Below are 21,132 nucleotides of genomic sequence, written 5' to 3'. Positions count from 1 at the left end.
ATACCCTTTATAACTTTCTATTAATTCACACTTCTGAGCATGACTTTAGTCCTTTCTGGAAGTATGAGATTCACTATTAGTGAAGTGCGTATGGAAATTCAAAGGAACATCATGCAACTTTCTTAAGTAATAGCCACTGGGACAATTCCATAGTGTGTTTTTCCCCTTTGGTCTATTTCTCAGGAATCTGGCATGAGCTCTAAGGTTTTAGAGTAGTTCAGTAACAACTCAATAAATATAAGTGCTTTAAGGAACAGGATGATGAGAATGGCATTATTTTCTGCCCTTTAGGAAGTTTTTAATCAAAATGCAGTGGTTCCCAACTTTGTGATCTCAGGACTCTTTTACACTCCTTTTAAAAAGAGTTAAAAGAGCTTTTGTTTGTATGGATTATGTCTATGAGATTTATCATAGTAGGAATTAAAACTGAGCAATGAAAAAAATTGCAATAATCTCTCTTATGTGTTATAGTAAATCACACTGTTGGTGAAAACAAACTATTTTCCAAAACATTGATAGGAGAGGCATTATTTTACACTTTGCAAGTCATTTTAATGTCTGACAATACAAGACAGATGAAGTCTCACCTACTTCTGCATGCCATTTGTTGTGTTGGATTGAAGCATATGAAGAAAGTCCTGCTTTAAGTAGGTATGTAGTTTGGGAAGAAAGAACTATTTTAATAGCATTTTCAAGAAAAAATAGATTTTTTTCCTTTGGTATTACACCCACATTTGCAAAATAATAGTTTCTTAAACGTTATTTGTAACATGGGATCTGAAGCCATATCAATGAGTTTTTCATACTCTTGTGTTAAAATTCATTGGTCTATTTTTTACAGATGAATCTTATACCTCTATACATGTTTTGGTCATTTGGAAAATAGTAGGTCACTGAGGTATGCAGATCTTCTAAATGTTGACACATTTTACTTTATAATAAATTGTAAGGCATATTTGTTACTACCACCACCAATCTTACAGAAAAGCATTATGTTTTAGGAAACTATAAAGCTCCTGGTGGCAGATGCAAGTTTTACAGAATTCTCATTTTTGCTTGAAAGCTCAAATTTTGTCATTGAGAACAAATGCTGTGTGTTGTTTGTTTTTCTTGAAGTGACAAGCTCACTTTGTTCATTTTCAGGAAAATGGCTGCCAAATACACAAGTCAAACTAAGCTCAAGCAGTTGCATAAGTATTATTTTTCAAGACAATCATACTTTGGTGGCTAGAACTGATTAATGTGTGTTTCTCATTTTGTCACAAGAATATTAAAAGAATGTATACTCTAGGTTGGAGTTTAATAAAATTAATATTTACATTTTCAGGAAGGATATTTTTAAGTGAAACTGGCTGCCTTTTTTTTTTTTTTTTTTTAAACTGTAAGGACCTGGTGGTAAAGAATACAATGACTTAGTTTGGTGCCATTTTCTTGGTTCAAGCCAAGATGTAAGCAGCTTCACCTGCCATTACTGTGTATCATCAAGAGCACCATGAATACATTTTTCAGATGATCAACACATGTTATAAAATCATGTAGTATCAATGTCTCGGTAGCGAAAAAGTCAAAATCATCTTAATATTATTTTGTAAATAGTTTTGACTTTTCAGAATTCCAGAAAAATCTCAGAGACCACCAAAGTACCCACCACACTTTGAAAGTTGAAAGCTGCTGAGCTTATATAAGTGGTTATTAATTTTATTAACACTCCTTTGAGAATCTAATGAAAGGCATGAACATTCTCAGAAAGATATACTTAAATACCAAATTTTACATGTAATTTTCAGAGGATTACAGACATCTAGGAGCACTAGAGCTATGGTTTTAATGTCTGCATCAAAATCACTTGAAGGGCTTGTTGAAACAGGTTTCTAGACCACCCTCCCCGAATTTCTCATTTAAGTCGGTCTGTAGTAGAGTCTGAGAATTTGCATTTTGAGCAAGTCTTATGTAATGCAGATGTTGTTCACTTTGTAAATAGTGCTTCCTAACCCTGGGCCAATTAAGTCAAATCACAGGAGTAGGGGCAAGGTTTTGTTTGTTAAAAATCTCCTCTGGCGATTCTCACATACAGACAGGGTTGAGAATCATGGCTTGAGGACACAAGTAATGCAGATTAAGATTCCCAAATCTAGTGAGATTAAGTACACTTAATATTTGTAAAACCTTTTATGTTTCAGGAAGTATTCTGAAAATTGTGACTCACTGACTACTTATAAGCATGTAAGGTAGTTATTATCTCAGAAAAACCTGGCTTGGGATTCAAGAAATTGTAGTTTTATAATTGTTCTGGGTTTTGAGTCTATGAAGTGAGCTAAAAGGGTAATTGCTGAAAGTTTTTAAGACAATGCTACATATATATTCCTAGAGAGTTTTTGTATGTAGATATATGTTACTAAATTTGTTTTACTAAAAGGTTTTATTTGTACTCGTTTATATTACTATCATACCCTTGACAATACCATCTGAAACCCCTATCTTGTGTTATCTGAGTCACTATCCCTAAACCACCCATACATTAGTTTTGTCTGTTTTTGAACTGTATATAATTATATTAGTATATACTGTATCGTGCATGACTCATCTCTCTTGCATAGTTGTAGTTTGTTCATTTTCATCGTTATAAGGAATGCCGTGTTGTGAATATACCACTATTTGTTCTACTGGTGATGAATATGCTCTTATGAATATTGCTCCTATGAGCATTTTTGTACATGTTTCCAAACATCATCATTTAAAACATGTTTCTTAACATTTTGATTCAAAACCCAGAGTTCATGTTTTACTATGCATTTCTTTGATTATATCTGGAATAACTGATTTTACTTTTTAAAATAATTGATACTTCCTTTTTAGTGAATTATGTTTTTCCCTTACACTTTTTTCTTTCACCTTTTGATGTTTTTCTTACCATTGCAAATATTTTCCTGATTTGTTTTTTTAATTTTATTTACCACCTTTTCAAATCTGTTGCCTTTAAATTTTCTTGTTTTCTTTCATTTTAGGTTTAAAAAATTATTTCCATTCTGAAATCATGCAAGTGTCTACCTAAATTATTTTGGTTTCATTTTCTCATTTTGTATCTTAATCTATTTTTTAAAAAAGATTTTATTTATTCATTCATGAGAGGCAGAGACACAGCTAGAGAAAGAAGCAGGTTCCCCCCAGGGAGCCCTATGCGGGACTCCATCCCCATACTGAGGATCATGCCTTGAGCCAAAGGACCGCTGAGCCACCCAGGCATCTCCCTTAATCTATTTTGAATTAATTTTGCTATATACTAAGAAGTAAGGATTTAAAAAGTTCCTTTTTTTTTTTTCTAAGCAGATAGCCAGTTTCCTCATGAACTATATAGTAAGTACAATCATTAAAATAAAAATGAAGTCTCTTAATTTTATTATAGTTGAAAGCAAAAATGTTTATTAGGGCACATTTTGCTTTTTCTTTTGATTTCTAGTTAACTATGTGATTAGTTCATTGTGCTTTATTTGACCATTCTGTCTCTACTTTTACAGTAAAAGTATCTTCTACAATAAGTTCTATACTGAAATATAAATGGAAATAGACCAAAAACTCAGTGGAATTTCAAGAGTCTAGCTTTTATATCTTCTAAGATTGATGTATAAACAGATACATTTTGTAGTTTTCTGATACCTAAATTTGCATTGCAGAAATTTTGAATTATGCTACTTTGGTAGGGAGCAGTCATAGTCTTCCCCTGACATACAGAGTTTAAAGGACTTTTAGTTCAGATACATGGGTTTTGAAGGATGATCCTGCTTCTCCATGATTTTTGTGGTAGAAAAATCACACGTTGATTGTTGATTCCAACAATCAACAATTGTTGATTCCACGTTGTCGCCTATTTCAGAATCTTTATTACTATTATTAGTACATTCTGAACTTCTTTTAGCTACTTGAATGTGTAAAGCATTTCTCACCACTTGAGCTTGTCCTCCTTGGAACCATTTATTCCAATCATTTTTTCTGGTTAACTGCTTATTCTCTAGACCTTAGCTCAAAATAATCACTTCATTAGAGAAGCTTTCCTACTCCAGGCTCTGTAACTTTGCATGGCTGTATGCTCTTTGTAACCCACACGTTGCAATTATTTGCTAGGATGTTCATTGTTCAATGTTCCTGGAGACACACATACACACCCCAAATCCATTTTTCATCATGCTGAGTATTCTGATGAGAATACTTTCAACTAGGATCTTTTTGTGTCAGCTTTGAGATTTGACATACCTGAGATTAATTTTACTCTCTTATGTAAATAAAAAGCTAGCTAGATAGGAAATTAAGCATCAAAATGCTTTTCTTTAAAATTGGGAAAATTGACTTTAATCTGAAGTAAAAAAAATCTGTTTTTGTAAATTATCTGTGTTTTCTTACTGAAGGATTTAGAAATTTCACAGCCTTTAATATTGCTACATTGCATGTGTCTGTCCATTCTGTTTGTTGTTTTATGAAATTTTACTAATCTGAAACTTTATATTTTCCTTTAATTATGAGAAGTGCTGTCATATCCATGTGTGTATATATCTTCTTTTCTCTACCTCTCCTTTCTTCTCCTTCTATTTATCCCTATTAGATATTTTCTGGGGTAGTTTTTCAACCTGATTTTCTCAGGAATTTATTCCTTGTTTTCATTACTATTCAATCAATTCATTATGTTTTTATTTTTCCACTTATATTTTTCATGACAATATTTCCAGTTGGTTTTACCTGATTGATATTTGTTCCCATGTCATGCTTTCAGTATTCTCCATTATTTTCTCCTGAAGCATTTACTTTGCCTGTTTTAAAAGTCTTTTCTTTGGTCTATTAATTCTGCTTTTGGTTTACTGTTCTTTCATGGTGTTTGCACTCCTCAGACATGTTTTTTTCTGCTGAGTTTATATTCCTTTGAAACTAGTAGCTAGTTGGGCCAATATTGCATTATTACAGGAGAATAGGCTTGGTGGGGAAAGCCTGTGTTCTGTTTTGGTCCTCCAGCTGGTTGGGATAAATATGGGCATGTCTTAGAGTAAAGAGGCTCCGGATGAAAGTTTTGCTCAAACCCTCCCTGGTTGAATTTCTCTGCCCCTTATCATTTTCAAGTGTTGTCATCTTCATTGTAGTTGCCTAATTGGGAGTCCCATCCCAGCCAAGTTCTAATATTTTACCTTGATGTTATCCCTCTTCTTTTGGTTGGAATTGAACTGGAAATATTGCTTTATATTCCACAGTAGCATAGGGGACAATGTGACTGTGTTGAGGAGTGAAAAGACACAATTAGGATACTTTCCTCTGGCCTCCCTTCTGTCCGGGATACCAGATCTATCTTGAGCTGATGTTCCTTCTCACAGTGGTACTCAAACATTTTGTTTTTTTTTGTTTTTAATTTTTTTTTTTTTAAATTTATCTACGATAGTCACAGAGAGAGAGGCAGAGACACAGGCAGAGGGAGAAGCAGGCTCCATGCAGGGAGCCTGATGTGGGACTCGATCCCGGGACTCCAGGATCGCGCCCTGGGCCAAAGGCAGGCGCCAAACCGCTGCGCCACCCAAGGATCCCAAACATTTTGTTTTTCTTCCTCAAAGGATGATTTCTTACACTTTCTTGTTGTTGTTTTAAGCTGGAATCTGGAATTCATCTGTTACCCTTCTGGTGGTTTCTCATTTGGGTTTAGGTAAGGCACACATTCTTGACGATGCTTGCTAATTAATTACTACTTTAAGCCTAAACGTTTTTCTAAATCAGGTTCTACAAAGTGGGGAAATTAATTGATGAGATTCTGCCTTTGACAAATGAAAAACATGCAACTTTATTGACATTGAAGTCATTTTGTAGTTTGTTTTCTAAACTGTTATTTTAGAAACTACAGGGAATATGTGTACTCCCTGTTGCTTAACAGTGGCTTATGATCTAATGAAGTGTAGAATAGTTCTGTGTTTAAAGGCTAATATAGTAAGAATTGAATTTAGAAGAAGCAATGATGACTTTGAATATTAAATAGAAAATTTATGTTTCTTTGTCATAGGATATTTATTATAAAGTAGCCAGGAATCTGTTACTGGCTATCTGTGGTTCTGTGTATACTGGACACAGAATTTAACCTAGTATCTAGAAAGCCCTTGACATTTTTAAAGAACATGTCACAAGACTTTCCCCACTCCCCACATTAGAGAATATCATTATAGCATGTAATTTCCTTAATAAAATGTAGTAAAACCGGAAACTGGAAGCTGGGCCTCCTTGTTGGGTGGAGATTTTGTAGTATTATAATGAGGTAAAGGTAATTTCTGGTCATTCCAGGGGTCACTCCACAGTGCATCCACACAGGTGCATTTCAGGGGTTTGGGTGGTCTGGGTAGTCGCCATCACCGGAAGGGTGGTTTGGGGTTTCATTTGCCTGAGTTAAGAGGTGAGCCAGAAAGAAAAATTTCAGGACGACCCCTGGATGGCTCAGTGGTTAAGCGTCTGCCTTCGGCTCAGGACGTGATCCTGGAGTCCAGAGATCGAATCCGACATTGGGCTCCCTGCGTGGAGCCTGCTTCTCCCTCTGCCTGTGTCTCTGCCTCTCTCTCTCTCTCTCTTTCTCTCTCTTTCTCTTTCTCTCTCTCTTTGTGTCTCTCATGAATAAATAAATAAAATCTTTTAAAAAATAAATAAATAAAAAATAAAAAAAACTTTAAGGAAAAATGTAAGACAAAGGTTAGTCAGTACAAGCAGGTAGGCAGTAAAGAGCAGGGGTCTAACTGGTGACATATTGAGGTTAGACTTTGTGTTACGAATTTAGATTTTCCTCACAGTACCAGCACAATGATTTCCACACAGTATATTTACAAATTTCTTAGAATATGGAAAATAATGTAACTGTTTCTCATACACTGTTTAGGGGAAAGCATATGCTACAGTTTACAAAATAGGTTCTTGTTGCTTAGTGTTAGTAGTTAGAGAAGAACAGTTCATCTGGGTGAGCTTTTTATTGCTAACTGCTTGCCCTGATCCTTCCCCAAATGGCACCTCCATAAAGTGAGTTGTTCAGGCTAGAAACCTGGCAGCCAATCTTTCTTGCCGTTCCTTTTTGACCCATCTGTACTGCTGTCTTATTCCAAGCCACCATCAATTCTTGCCCAAACTGTGGCAGATTTTTTCTTAGCCTCTTTCTCTGATTTTGCATTTGACCTTCTCTATTCTATTTTTCACCTAGCTAACTGATAATCCTTTGAAGACTTGAATACAATCAAGTAGTTTCTCTTATAGATAGCTATTCACATACTTAAAATAAAATCCAAACTTCTTACCCATGACTTAGAAAGCTGTGATAGATAACTTTGATTATTCACCCGGAAGTTCATTGTCTCCTTAACCTTCACTAACAGATGTTAGATTTTGTAGGAGGCAGCAGTGGGCCCAGCTATAAAAGAACTGATTTTCCAGATTTTGGGGGGAGCTGGACAGATGACCCACTTTTGGCTAATGAGATGTAAGTGAAAGTATCTTAGAGAGGCTTCCTTAATAATAAAGACTAAAAGAAAGCTTTTTTCTCCCTTTGCCCTCTTCTTTCTTTTGTGGGAACCTGAACACCAGGCTTTTAGGTGTCACTCTTTTGTGCCTATGAGGTGACAAACAAGTAGAAGATGGCTTATACATACATACTAAGCTGGCCAGAGTGCAAAAATTTTTAAAGAGCACTTTTTAAATTGCTGTATGAGCCTGAATTGCCTCTGACTGGACAAATTTAGTAAGGCATCTAAGATTTTTCTTTTCTTTTCTTTTCTTTTCTTTTCTTTTCTTTTCTTTTCTTTCTTTTCTTCTTTTCTTTCTTGTTTCACTAGTTAAGTATTCTGTTATTTGCAGCTGGATGTGTTCCTCACTGATAAAGGTTCTACATCATCTAGCTCTTGCCTGTCTTCTGACCTCATTTTGTGTCATTACTACCTCTGGTCATGTTAGCTAACAGACAAATCTTGGCTGGCAAACTCCTGCTTAGATCCAAATTCTTTTTTTTTTTTTAATTTTTAAAAATTTTTTATTTATTTATGATAGTCTTACACACACACACAGAGAGAGAGAGAGAGAGAGAGAGAGAGAGAGGCAGAGACACAGGCAGAGGGAGAAGCAGGCTCCATGCACCGGAAGCCCGACGTGGGACTTGATCCCAGTCTCCAGGATCGTGCCCTGGGCCAAAGGCAGGCGCCAAACCGCTGCGCCACCCAGGGATCCCCAGATCCAAATTCTTTATGACTCAGAGGCTCTGTGTGATCTGGTTTTATTGACCACCCCTAATGTACCACTGCCCTCTCTATCCCAGTATCAACAAAAACCTTAAGATATCCCCAAATCCATGAAAAATATGTGCAAGATATTAATGGAGAAAAAACACAAAATGAAAGATGTGAATCTGAGGAAAGGTATGTATATGATACACGTGGATACACGTGATATATGGTATATACATGGATTAAAAGACTCAGTATTGTAAATTTGTCATCTTAGAATTCTAATCAATGAGATTTAAAAAGTTTTTCTAACACATTTTTTCATGGAACTTAAAGATAATTACATTGAACATCAAAAAGTAATAATAACCAAGATAATTTTAAAAGAGGAACAAGGGGAATTGACACTGCCCTACTTGGTATTTTAGACTTTTTTGAAGTTAAACTATTACACTGATCAACCAAAAAGAAAAGATATGGAAAACATAAAATTAGATCTCTGACTCGCACCATATATGCAGATAGATTAAAGACCTAATGTGGAAAACAGAATTATAAGAGTAATGTAGAAGAAAATGTATGAACAGTGTAGGAATAGAGATTTCTTACAGATTATTTAGAAAGTATAGTGTAGGGAAAGATATATTTTATTATGTTAAAGTTTAAAACTTGTCTGAAGTCAAACACTGTAGAGTGTAAAGACAAGCCATAAACAAAATAATGTATTTTTAATGCATGTAACCAGTACAAGATTAGTGTTTAGAACATATAAGGATCTACAAAATAATAAGAAAAGACTAAGAAATTAGGTCTAAACAATGAACTGAAGGCTGATAGGTAAAACTTGAATGATCAGTGAACATACAAACATAACATTGATACATAGGTTTGTATCAATTTGCATGGGTTCAGCGCCAAATATTCCAAAATTCAACTAAAAAACTTAAGCCTGAGGATATTTATTTCCTGCTTGACACGTCTAGAGGTAGGAAGTTCAAGAATTTTTCGAATACTCAGAGTTGTGAGCACACTAGGGTTCTCTGCTAGGATTTTCATAATTCTCTTGACCTTCCCATCATGGTATCAGCAGCTCTGAATGTCACAACCTTGTGTGAAAATTTTCTAGAAATAGAGAGGAAGGGGAGAAGAAAAAGGGGCCTTTTTCCTCTACACACCTTCTGTTAGTGGGGAGAAAAGTCTTTCTAGGAGCTTCTAGGTTTTCCATTGTCTCCTTGCCAGTCACTGCCAAAGAGGAGTAAAATCACATTTCTGGCTCAGAGTAAGCAGGATTTACTTCCTGGGCTAGGGAAAGGTTTACCTTCTCTTAGCTAATATATTCTGACCAATTCCTGAGCAATAATTGAGTTTCTGTAGGTAAGCAAGAGGAGATAATTGCCACAATTATCACTAATAGAGATTGAAGACCATGTGATTTTGACAATATAATTTGAATACATATAATCTAATAAAATGGAATATGAGACGTATATAAATAAATAAACTCCTGTTTAAAAACATATATGAAAAGTATAAAAATATGGGCAAGTATAACAAACACTGAGTTTATTCTCCTCCTTTGGGGAAAAAAGAAGACTAGGATTAAGAGATTTCAGCTGTATTCATATATTTAATTTTCTAAAAAAAGAACAAATGTCTGAACTCCAAAAATGGAAATTAAGCAGTGAATTTTTAATTTTTGCTTCTTTGTTTGTAAAGCTTATAAATTTGTGTTCATGTATACAAGATGGGGAAATGGGTGTGATCAGGCATTTGGCTAAAAATGAAAATTGATAGACTGAATTAGAGGACAGTTTGGCAACATAGGAAATTTTAAACATGTATCCTTTGACCCAATCCTATTTTGAGTCATTTATCTTAAAGAACTGGACAGATGTATGAAGGTTTGTGTATAAGGATATTTATTTTAACTTTTTATAATGGCAAAATTGCCTTTTTATAATGAAATCACTCAACTAAATAAATTATGATATATTGATGTAGTAGAATGCTAAGTAATTCATAAGAAAATGATGTATACATTTAAAATTTTTACCTGAAAAAATATGTGGTAGTTGAAAAGTTAAAAGGCAGAACGAAGATGTTTAAACATATACACACACACATGCAAAAAAAAAAAAAAAAAAAGAAATCTGGAAGTTTAATCATCAAAATGTTCATGGTGGTTATCTCTGGATGATGATGACATTACAGGTGATTTTCCTTTGTGAAAATTTGGTGTTTTGTTTAAGTATTTAAAAATATTTTTGCTGTTCTTGTAGCTGAAGAAGCCTTTAAATGTTTTCATTTTGCAAATTAAGAATATAAAGTTAAGAGCTACTTACTTATTCTTTTTGATTTAGTTATACTGAAGTAAGTAACATGTATATTCATGTAATCAGCGAATATTTTATTGAAGCCATACTGTGGATCAGGCACTATTTTAGATGGAAATACACACAGTTCATAAGACAGTTCATAACTCAAGAATACCTCTTTTTATGGAACATCTTGAGTGGGAATATCTATAAAAGATAGATAAATGAACAAGTTAGTGATTAAATGCAGAAAGAAAGTAAAACTGAGTGATAATGAAAATAATGATGGAAAAGTATGTGTGCATGCATGAATGACTTTAAATTGAGTGGTCAGAGTCCTCTGAGTTGCTTATCTTTGGGCAGATAATTACAAGGCATAAGGAGCTGGGCGTGTGAAGATCCAGGTCCAAGTTCTCAAGCAGAGCAGCGCAAAGTCGCCTAGGCTGAAAGGAGTTTGTTGTATTCAGGGAACAGAAAGTGAAAGACATGGCAAATAAAACTCAGTGACATAGGAGAAGTGAGAGGGGCCAGCTCACATAAAGCCTTGTAGGTCCTAAGGATTTTGTAGTAATATTTTATTGTATGTGTTATGGAAGCCCATTGCAGGATTTTAAGTAGGGAAGTGACCTAATCTGATATATGCCTTGAAAAGATCACTCTGCCTACTGTGTTAAGAATGAATTGTAGGGCAGCACATGTGACAGCAAAGAGACCAGTTACAAGGTTATATGCTGGTAGAAGGCTGTATATACGCCAAAGTCTAGACAGGTTATAGAGCTACAAACTGAAATGGTAGCACTGGGCAGTAGACAGAATTGAGATGTGCATTTAGAAGCACAGCTCATGAATCTCAGCACCGAGGGAAGAATTACTTAACAAAATGAGGATAATGGTATCTCTCATGGGGTGTTATCATCAGGAGCTGATGCATGTCAAGTATTTGGCATCCTTTTTGACCCTATACATAAGAGCTTACTAAATGTTATTTACCATTATTGTTATTTTTAGTGTTGTCAAGAATAGGGCATGTACTTTGAGCAAAAAGAGTTTTTCTGTAAAAGTTAAATTATACCTCTAGTGTAACTCAATAGCACATACTGTGTTGTTGGTAAAGAGCAGAGAACGAGTCTTAGTTTTTAGTGACTTTTGCTGGATCAGAGAGAGAGACGGTATATTGTTATTCCTTCTGTACTTCATAACACTGAGCTATAAATATATGTATAAGTAGCAACTAATAGCAACATTAAAAAATTGTGTAAAATTTAGCTGTTTTTTTAAACATGTGCTAGCTTAATGAAATGAGACACTGATCTTGTCTGCAGTATGTCTGTAATGCTTTCACTTAGGGACTATTTTCCAAAGAGTTAATTAGTGATAAGTTACTTCAAATTCTATGCAGTTCTTTGACTGTGATCCTAATTACTATTTTTATTTTGGTTCTTTAGACCCAAATAAGCAATTCAATTATAGGGATAATTATGACTACAAACGTTGTTTGTGAAACAAAGGCCTCCTATAACCATCAGAGATAATGAATGCTCTTTATGTGCAAAAATAACGTATAAATATTTAGCAGTATAGAATGATGAGTGACCAATTATGACTTGTACTCAATGAAACAGGTAGACTCTATGTTTTAAGTAAACTTAGTGCTTTAAATAAACTTTTCTAAATTACTAAGTACTAAATTTCTAAGTAGTTTAAATAGGGAACTGTTTTGTGGATAACAAAACCTCTGATTTAATAATACATTTTATTAATTCAAGACCAAGTTAAAAAATATAATTTCCTCATTGTTTACTGATTTTGCCTGCTTACCTCTACCCTGTTTTATAAACATGTATGTGTACACACTTTAGATATATTTTATACAAAATTGTGTTTTTGTATAATAAGAAAACAAAAGAAGAAAGGGAAATTCTATAATACCACTACTTAATGATTTGGTCTTTTTTTTCTGTCTTCAAATATGTGTGTGTATATTTCTGCCTGTATTTTGTTTTATATATTTTTAATCTAAAAGACTAATCTAAAAACACTTTTCTATGTTTTTCTGTTAGTATCCTGTGTTTCCTTGCATATATGGTTTAAAGTTTTTAAATTTTTTTTTAATTGCAGTAAAATATACAGATTTAAAAATTTAAAAAAGCAGGGGGGTTGGGCACCTGGGTGACTCAGTGGTTGAGTGGTTTGCCTTTGGCTTAGGTTGTGATCTGTCCTCTTGGGGTGAGTCCTGCATTGGGCTCCCTGCAGGGAGCCTGCTTCTCCCTCTGCCTATCTCTCTGTGTCTTTCATGAAAAACTAAATCTTAAAAAAAAAAATTAACAATTTTTAATTTTGTAAAAATAAAATTTACCCTTTTAGCCATTTTTTAATGTATAATTCAGTGGCATTAAGTATGTTCACAGTGTTCTATAGCATCCTTTTAGTATAGGATGATGTTATATGAAAAACCATTTATTTAACAGAGCCTATATTGTTGGACTTCTGAATTATTTCCAGGGTTTTCTATAATAATGCTTTCTTTTTTTTATAATAATGCTTTCATAAACAACTTGATGCAGTCTTTGTTCATGTAACACTATTTTTTTCTAAAATGTGGTACCAGTTTACACTCAAATTATTAGTGTGTGGGCACAATTACATTTCCCCACACTGTGTCTGGTACCAAGCATTTTTTGGTTTGGTTTTTATATTTTAGATCTGAAAATATTAGTAAAAAGTAAACACACACTTTGCCATTTTGTTTCAAAGTTATAACGAATACCTTTTAAAATCTCAATAAATTTTAAAAAGTATTTAATTTTAACTTGTTTATTAGTAAAGAAAGGAAATTCATTCTCAAATATTATCAATGCATTGATTGGGGAAATGTGGGTTTGCCATGCAGACTTTATTCAAATCCATGGAAGGAAAATCTTGAAATCCTCATGAATAAGGAAAGCACCTATGGCCCAGGGAAGAGTAAGGTAGTGATGATAGGGTGAAGGACACTGAAGTTGGAGAAATAAACAGAATCTAACATCTGTAAAGTTGTGCAAGTGTTAAAAAACAAATAACGAGATGGTGATAGTTGTATTGGCATGTATCCTATACTTTTTGGTATTTCAGTAAGTAATACATAATTGATCTCTTTTCACCCAAAATTTTCAGCTTAATTTGAAGGATATTTTCTATGGAAACCTAGTTCTGACTTTCTGATAATGTATCTATGGAAAGATGTCTTTTACTTTGGAGACTTTTTCTTTCTTTCTTTTTCTTTTTCTTTTTTTCTTTCTTTTTTTTGGGGGGGGGAGACTTTTTCTTAGAGCCTGTTTTCTTGGATTGAATGAATTTCTGTAGATAGTGTGGAGTTGAAATCTTTTTTTTAATAAACTTTTCTCATTGTTCTCATTTAGTTTATATGCATAAAATGGAGGAAGATATGACCATTTTATTCTTTTAGTTTTATTTATGATGCCACTTTCTAACTATATAACACAGTAAGTAATAGCATGGAGGTAGTGATACTTAAACAATAAGACCAAATAAAATTTAAAGTAGAAAAGAAAGAATCATTAAGAAAGGTATTAGCTTTAAAGGTAAAAATACTAATGCTTTTATAGTCCTCTTTCTTTTTACTCCATTGCTGTATAGCTTGTAATTTCATCACTGTAGTATAATTTAAAATTGTCAGTGGCTTTTTTACCCTTCTAAATCCTCATCATCTGGACTTTGCATGATGTTGTTGCCCTTTGACTTCTATAATGTTGTCCTTTCTTGGTAATTTTTACCTTTCTCTGCCTAGTACATACACTGATTCTGATCAGTTCTAGCTCTTTCCCCCCACTTTTTCTGTCTGACACTTTTGATATTTCTTATCAGTTTTCTGGTTCTGTATTTCTGAATGCCTGTATTCCCATTTGTCATATTCCTCAGACTCACTAAATACAGGCTGGCATTGTTTTACTTTTCGTTTGGCCGTGAATCCCAAGAATAGATATTTTGGCATTATCTTTAGTTCTTCCTTTGCAAAGTTCTTGTAACCAAACTATTATTACATATTTCTGGTATCCATTCATCTCTAATTTTCCTGGTATAATGTTAAGTGTTGTAATTTGTTTTAGATTTGGTTGTCAGTAGTATTTAAATAACCTTTATTTCTTAAAATATAGAGATGGACTTTGTATACATAATTTTTTCTTGTGAAGCATGAGGGGATGGGGGTCTCATTTATTTTGTATTTCTAGCGAAGTTGCCCAACGTATAAAAGGTGTTGAAGAAATGTATTTTGAATGAACTACCCAAAGACTTAAGGGAGAGCTTTCTTAGTTCTGAGTTCTGTAAGAGGAGAGAATCCATTTGAATGGTAGCCAATTTTTTAACCCTTTTTGCTATAAAAGACAGTATTTCAAGTGTTCATATTTGCTAATATTATTAAAGGAATATTAATGATTCTTTTTACAAAATTGCTTCATTGTATATTACCCTTCTTTTTTAGGGTTTGGAAGGAAGGATGTTGTAGAACACTTACTACAGATGGGTGCTAATGTCCATGCTCGTGATGATGGAGGTCTCATCCCACTTCATAATGCCTGTTCTTTTGGCCATGCTGAGGTTGTGAGTCTGTTACTGTGTCAAGGAGCTGATCCAAATGCCCGGGATAACTGGAACTATACCCCTCTGCATGAAGCTGCTATTAAAGGGAAAATCGATGTATGTATTGGTAAGTAATACTTGATGATACCTAAATTGTAAGATCAACCTGACAGGTATAAAATTTTAAATAAAGGTTTACCATTTTTTCTTTTCTTTTTTCATTGTGTTGAGAATAGTATTCTCTCAGAATAAGTAGAGGCTTTTTATGACTTCTTATTCTTGGAAGCAATTTTTTTCCCATCAAAGGAAAGTAGGGAGATGGCAATATAAAGTTGGTTAAGAACGGGATTCATGACATTAACTCTCCAAATACGAGTCAAATGCTAACTGATCTGGAACTAAATTTTGATGGATTACTATTATAAATTTAGTTAATTTACAGTCTCTCTAAAAGATTACAAATTTTCCATCCTAGCATCAAATGAAAGCCATTATAAAATACAAGTTCTTACTGAATTGGATGACATAATCAGATGCTTTAGGTTGATTCAAGGAAAGTCATCTAGCACTAAGGCAAAATCTTTTTCTTTATGTTGCTAAAAGTGAACATCAGTATTATAGAGTGGTTCAAATACAGTAATGGAAAGCTTAATATGTTCAACATGTGCCATAGTCTAGTAAAAAAAGCAATTTCAAGTAAAATTGCAGTTTTCAACCATTTTAAATTTCGAGATGATATGAAATTGTATTAATCAAGAGTTCTTTCTCTTTTATATTTATCTAAATGTGTGTGTGTGTGTGTGTGTGTGTGTGTGTGTATTAGAGTTTGCTTTATTGTATACCTTTCATTCTGAAGTTAAAACAAGCTTTCAGAAGAAAAGCTTAGTTTCTTTTGGGTGTATCTATTTCTTCACCCTCAAGATGGTGAATGTTTGTTTAGTCTGTGGCAGGTTGATTTGCATAATTGTTATCTTCTGGGTTGACATTCATTTCAAGTTTAATCTTTCATGTTTATCTTTATCATAAAACTCAAATACATTTGTCATTTTTAAAGATAATAGTGGTGGTGTGGTTATTAAGATGTTTTCCCTCTTCAAAGTCATCTATTCCAGCCTCCAGTATGTTTTTCATTTTCCCTCAAATTATTGCAATGCCTGACATAACAACTTCTTTTTTTTTTTTTTTCCTAAGATTTTATTTATTTATTCATGAGAAACAGAGAGAGAGGGGTAGAGACACAGGCAGAGGGAGAAGCAGGCTCCATGCAGGGAGCACAATGTCGGACTCGATCCTGGGTCTCCAGGATCACGCTCTGGGCTGCAGGCCACGCTAAACTGCTGTGCCATCAGGGCTGCCCACATAACAACTTCTTTATTACATTCTCTGTCATTATCTTTTGTAACTTCCACATCCATTGACATGAGCTTTTGTATACCCTGGTCCTTTTTGACCTTTGAGATCTTCCATTTTCAGTTGATTCTCTTATTTCCTTCTAAGTCCTTCACTAAAACACCACATCCTGAACTAAGTCATTACATAAAACTACTCTGAGAAACTTGAACTTATAAATATCCTCTCTCATCATAAAACCTCTTAAGTTGCTTGTGGTAAGTTACCATGTGATTATTATTATTGAACTTGATATATATCCTAACTTAGTCTAGACTTTCAACTTCCCTATCTTCATTCCTTCTTCCTTTACCTTGTCATATACATTGGATTCTTTTGTTATTAGTCATAGAATTTTATATAATTTTTACCTTCTTAAATTATTATTCTTTTTAAGCTTCAGTTTTCTATTTTCTACCTGTACTTCTCTGAATTTTCATTCGATCAGTGCTTTTAATATCTTATCAAAATTAGTGTACTTTCCTCCTACTCTTAATCCCCCTCCCAAACGTATGTAATAAAAATGCTCCTTTTATTTAGGTTCTGTTGAAATAAAAGACTAGATGTAGGACATGATTTAAAGAATGGATCCCCATAGTCCCCCAGCCCCACGATCCTCAGTGTACTTTGGCACATACTGCTTTCCTTCTGTTTAAGTTCTTGTGTCTTATAAAAGTTGAGGGAAGGGAAAAGGCACCTTCAAACTATAATCAAAATATAATTGAGGATACAGCTGCTATTAAAATAGTTATTATGGGAAGCAAGATTGGTTTATAGACCCTTTTGTACATTTAATTAGCTTTCAGAAACCCATTAGGAAACCAAATATGTCAAAGCTTTTGGCAGTTTATATATTGTAATTTCTGAATTTGAGTATAGTTAAAGAATTCTGAAATGTATACTATTGGGCAAATTTCTACTTTGGGACAACTGGTTGAAAGCTTGAATCTGATGGTTTTGAGAGATTAGTGTGCAGAATTAATTTTTGAAAGGTTTTTACCTAGATGATGGAATGCTGGCCTGATTGTTTTCAGATTCATTGTATCTCTATATGTAAGGTAGAATAGTGAACTTTTGATATTTATAAAGATAGAGCCAAGGTACATTATCACTGGCTTAAGAAAAGCAACAGGATGGTTGCTTCAAAGCACTTGTTCTGGGCTTATATCCTGACCTGACCAGTTACCCACTATACGTGAGACTCAGGGCCACTTAAATACCCTGTTTCATTATATGTGAAATGAGAATACTTGGGTTCTTGGAAGGATTAGCTGATGACACATGTAAAGTACTTAGAGTACTTGATATAGTGAACAGTAAATAAATATTGATTGCTATTTTTTAATTGAAATGTAATTGACATATGTTACATTAGTTTCAGGTGCACAACATAGTGATTAGACAAGTTTATACTTTATGCCATGCTAATCACAAGTATAGATACCATCTTTTAACCATACAATACCATTGGCCATATTCCCTGTGCTGTACCTTTTATCTCCATGACTTATTCATTCCATAACTGGAAGCCTCTATCTTCCACTACCTTCACCCAGTTTTCTTATCTCCCCACCCCCTTCCTCTTTGGCAGCCATCAGTTCGTTCTCTGTATTTATGGATCTGTTTCTGCTTTTTGTTTATTTGTTTGCTTTGTTTTTTAGATTGCACGTATAAGTGAAATCATACGATACTCATCTTTCTGTGTCTGATTATTTCCCTTAGCATGATACCCTTTAGGTCCATCCATATTGTTGTCAATGGCAAGATCTCATCCTTATTTATGGCTGAGTGATAGTCCGTTGTATATATATGTACACCAATGGCAAGATCTCATCCTTATTTATGGCTGAGTGATAGTCCGTTGTATATATATGTACACCACATGTTCTTTATCTGTTTATCTGTCAGTGAACACTTGGGTTGCTTTCATATCCTGGCTATTATAAATAATGCTGCAATAAACATAGGGTGCATATATCTTTTTGAAGTAGTGTTTATGTTTCCTTTGGGTAAATACCCAGTAGTAGAATTACAGGATTATGTGGTATTTCTATTTTTAATTTTTTAAAAAGATGTATTTATTTATTTGAGAGAGTGAGCAGGAGCAGTGGGGGGGGGGGGGCAGAGGGAGAGAGAGAGAGAGAAAAAGGGAAAGAGAGAGAGAAACAGACTCTGCTGAGCACAGAGCCCAATGCAAGACTCCATCTCATACTCTGAGACCATGACCTAAGTCGAAATCAAGAGCTGGATGTTTAACTGACTGAGCCATCCAGGCACCTCTCAAAATTTTGAGGAACTTCCATACTGATTTCCAGTACTGGTACTGATTTCTGAGTAGCTGTACCAATTTACTTTCCCACCAACAGGGCCTAAGGGTTCCTTTTTCTTCACAAACTCACCAACACTTATATTTTCTGCCTTTCTGATTCTGAAAGGTGTAATAGCTATTATTAATTGTTAAGATCTCAACCTGAATTCTGACTGCTATGTGATATGGACTTCCTGGTTTCTTCTGTTTGCCCTTTATTGACTTTTTTTTTTTTTAAGGCCAATCTAAAATTCTATCCCAACAAAATAAATAAATAAAAACAAACAGACTCATAAATACAAAAAATAACTAGTGGTTACCAGAAGGGAAGTCGGTCGGTGTATGGGCGGAATTGGGTAAAGAGGATTAAGAGGCATAGATTTCCAGGTAAAAAAAACAAAAATTTGGGGTACCCTGGTGGCTCGGTGGTTGAGTGTCTGCCTTAATCTCAGGCCATAATCCCAGGGTCCTGGGATTGAGTTCCACATCAGACTCCCCATAGGGAACCTATTTTTCCCTCTGCCTGTGTCTCTGTCTCTCTCTGTGTCTCTCATGAAGAAACCAAAAAGTCTATCCTTTGTGTTTTTTAGATGCTCTTTAACTACCATTAAAAAGAACAAAATACAGCCTGAGATTATTTTTAAAAATCAACTTTAAATGCTTGGATAATTAAACCAACTACTTAAGACAGAGATCATAGTTCATTATATTAATGTTGCTGTTATGATTTTTATATTATATTTAACAAATAAAATTTACTTTAGAAATTTAACATTTTTTTACCTTTAGAACTTTTTCATTTCTCCCTGCTTCTTTCTACTCCCAGATATAAAGTCACCAAAAATTACAGTTAATGACATCTTTTCTGAATATGTCATGTGATTTTTTTTTTTTTTAAGACTATCCAAGTGCTAGTGCTTTGAAATTTCATTTTAAAAGCAAGTTATAGACCCATCTTTCACAAAGTTAATTGACATAAAGTCTGGGAGTCCTGAGGACATTTGTCTTTTTTTTTTTTTTTTTTTTTTAATTTTGGCTAACTAGTATCCAACAGCTTTTCTGATTTTGGAGATTTAAAACTATGAGTGAGCATTATGGGGAGGAATACAGAAGGTTATAGAGTCCGACCTTTCTTCTTTCTACCCTAGCAGACAGGGATGGCCTTATTTTGGCCATTTAGACACACCCTTTTATATAGTACAATTTTGAGTATAAAGACTTAGCAATATTAAAGAATCATTTTTAGCAGCAGTTTTTTTCCTGCAGTGTTGGTAGTGGCCCTGCCCCATTAAGGTCAAATTGGTTTCTGTCTTTTCCCAATGAATATAACTGAGACAGATCTTGAGAAGGTAGCTAGGTGGAAGTTCCAGTATAGGGCCTCTAAGATAATAAGGAAATCTCTTTAATCTTTATATAATTCCATGCAGCTACATTATTTACATTTATACTGCACTCCCATCTCTTCTTATACTCTGTGATTCTCAAGGGAGAAGGGGACAGAGAGCATGTTCCCTTTGGAGATTTCTGGGTTCCTCAGAAGGCATGGGACAGCACGCTGACTTCCACAGCCAACTATTTCAGTGATAATGGAGGTGTGTGGTATTGCAACACTGGTGGGATTCTGATTGGAATACCAAGTATTTAGACCTGAAAGCTCAGTAAACCAAATGAAAAATTCTCAAAGAAGGGAACATTCAGCATACCCAGAACTGCTGTCAGGGTTAGATAAACACATGAATGAACAAATAAAAATACATTCCCTCAGGGAAATTAAAGTGTAATAGGGAAGAAGCTTCCTGAGGCCAACACAATCTAATTTTTTTCCAAAGTAAGAAATCAATAGATGAATTAAAGACCACATTAGTAGCCTAGAAGATCGCTTGTGAGAAATAACCCCAAATACAGAGCAAAATCAGGAAGTCATAAAGCAAAAGGTAAATAAAAACAATTTTTTAAAAGAAAAAGGTAAATAGACCCAGAAGTCAACATTATTTTAAAACTTATATGCGATAGGAGTTTCAGGAGGGAAAAAGAAAAAAGTAACTGATAGAAGAAATCAGTAATAATTAAACAAACAATAAGCTGGAAAAACCCAAGTCTTGAGATTGAAGAGGCTCATAGAGTTCCATGCTGTATTGATGAGAAAAGACACACTAAGGAAGATATATATGTATATATTAAAGTTTTCCAGGCAGAAAGAATAAGTTGCCTATAAAAAGGGGGGGAAAATTAAGCAAAGGACTTTCTATTTAGAACACTGAAAGCTTGAAATCAGTGGAATACCTTCTAAAGACTATTGGAAGAGAAGTAACTGAAATTCTCTTGATAAAGA

The 21,132-nt window shown here is 34.1% G+C and overlaps 1 protein-coding gene across 1 annotated transcript in view; it reads left to right on the top strand.

Annotated features, from left to right (window-relative positions):
- The window catches only part of TNKS (tankyrase), a 210,624-nt gene that overhangs the window by 14,795 nt on the left and 174,697 nt on the right, over positions 1 to 21,132 (top strand). Inside the window, exon 2 of the mRNA XM_025993534.2 lies at positions 15,006 to 15,230. Coding sequence (XP_025849319.1) covers positions 15,006 to 15,230 — 225 coding nt within the window. The remainder of the gene's footprint in view (positions 1 to 15,005; positions 15,231 to 21,132) is intronic.

Source organism: Vulpes vulpes, chromosome 7, assembly GCF_048418805.1.
Source record: "Vulpes vulpes isolate BD-2025 chromosome 7, VulVul3, whole genome shotgun sequence".
In the NCBI taxonomy this organism is placed as follows: Eukaryota; Metazoa; Chordata; class Mammalia; order Carnivora; family Canidae; genus Vulpes; species Vulpes vulpes.
This window is presented reverse-complemented; position numbering and strand designations above follow the sequence as displayed.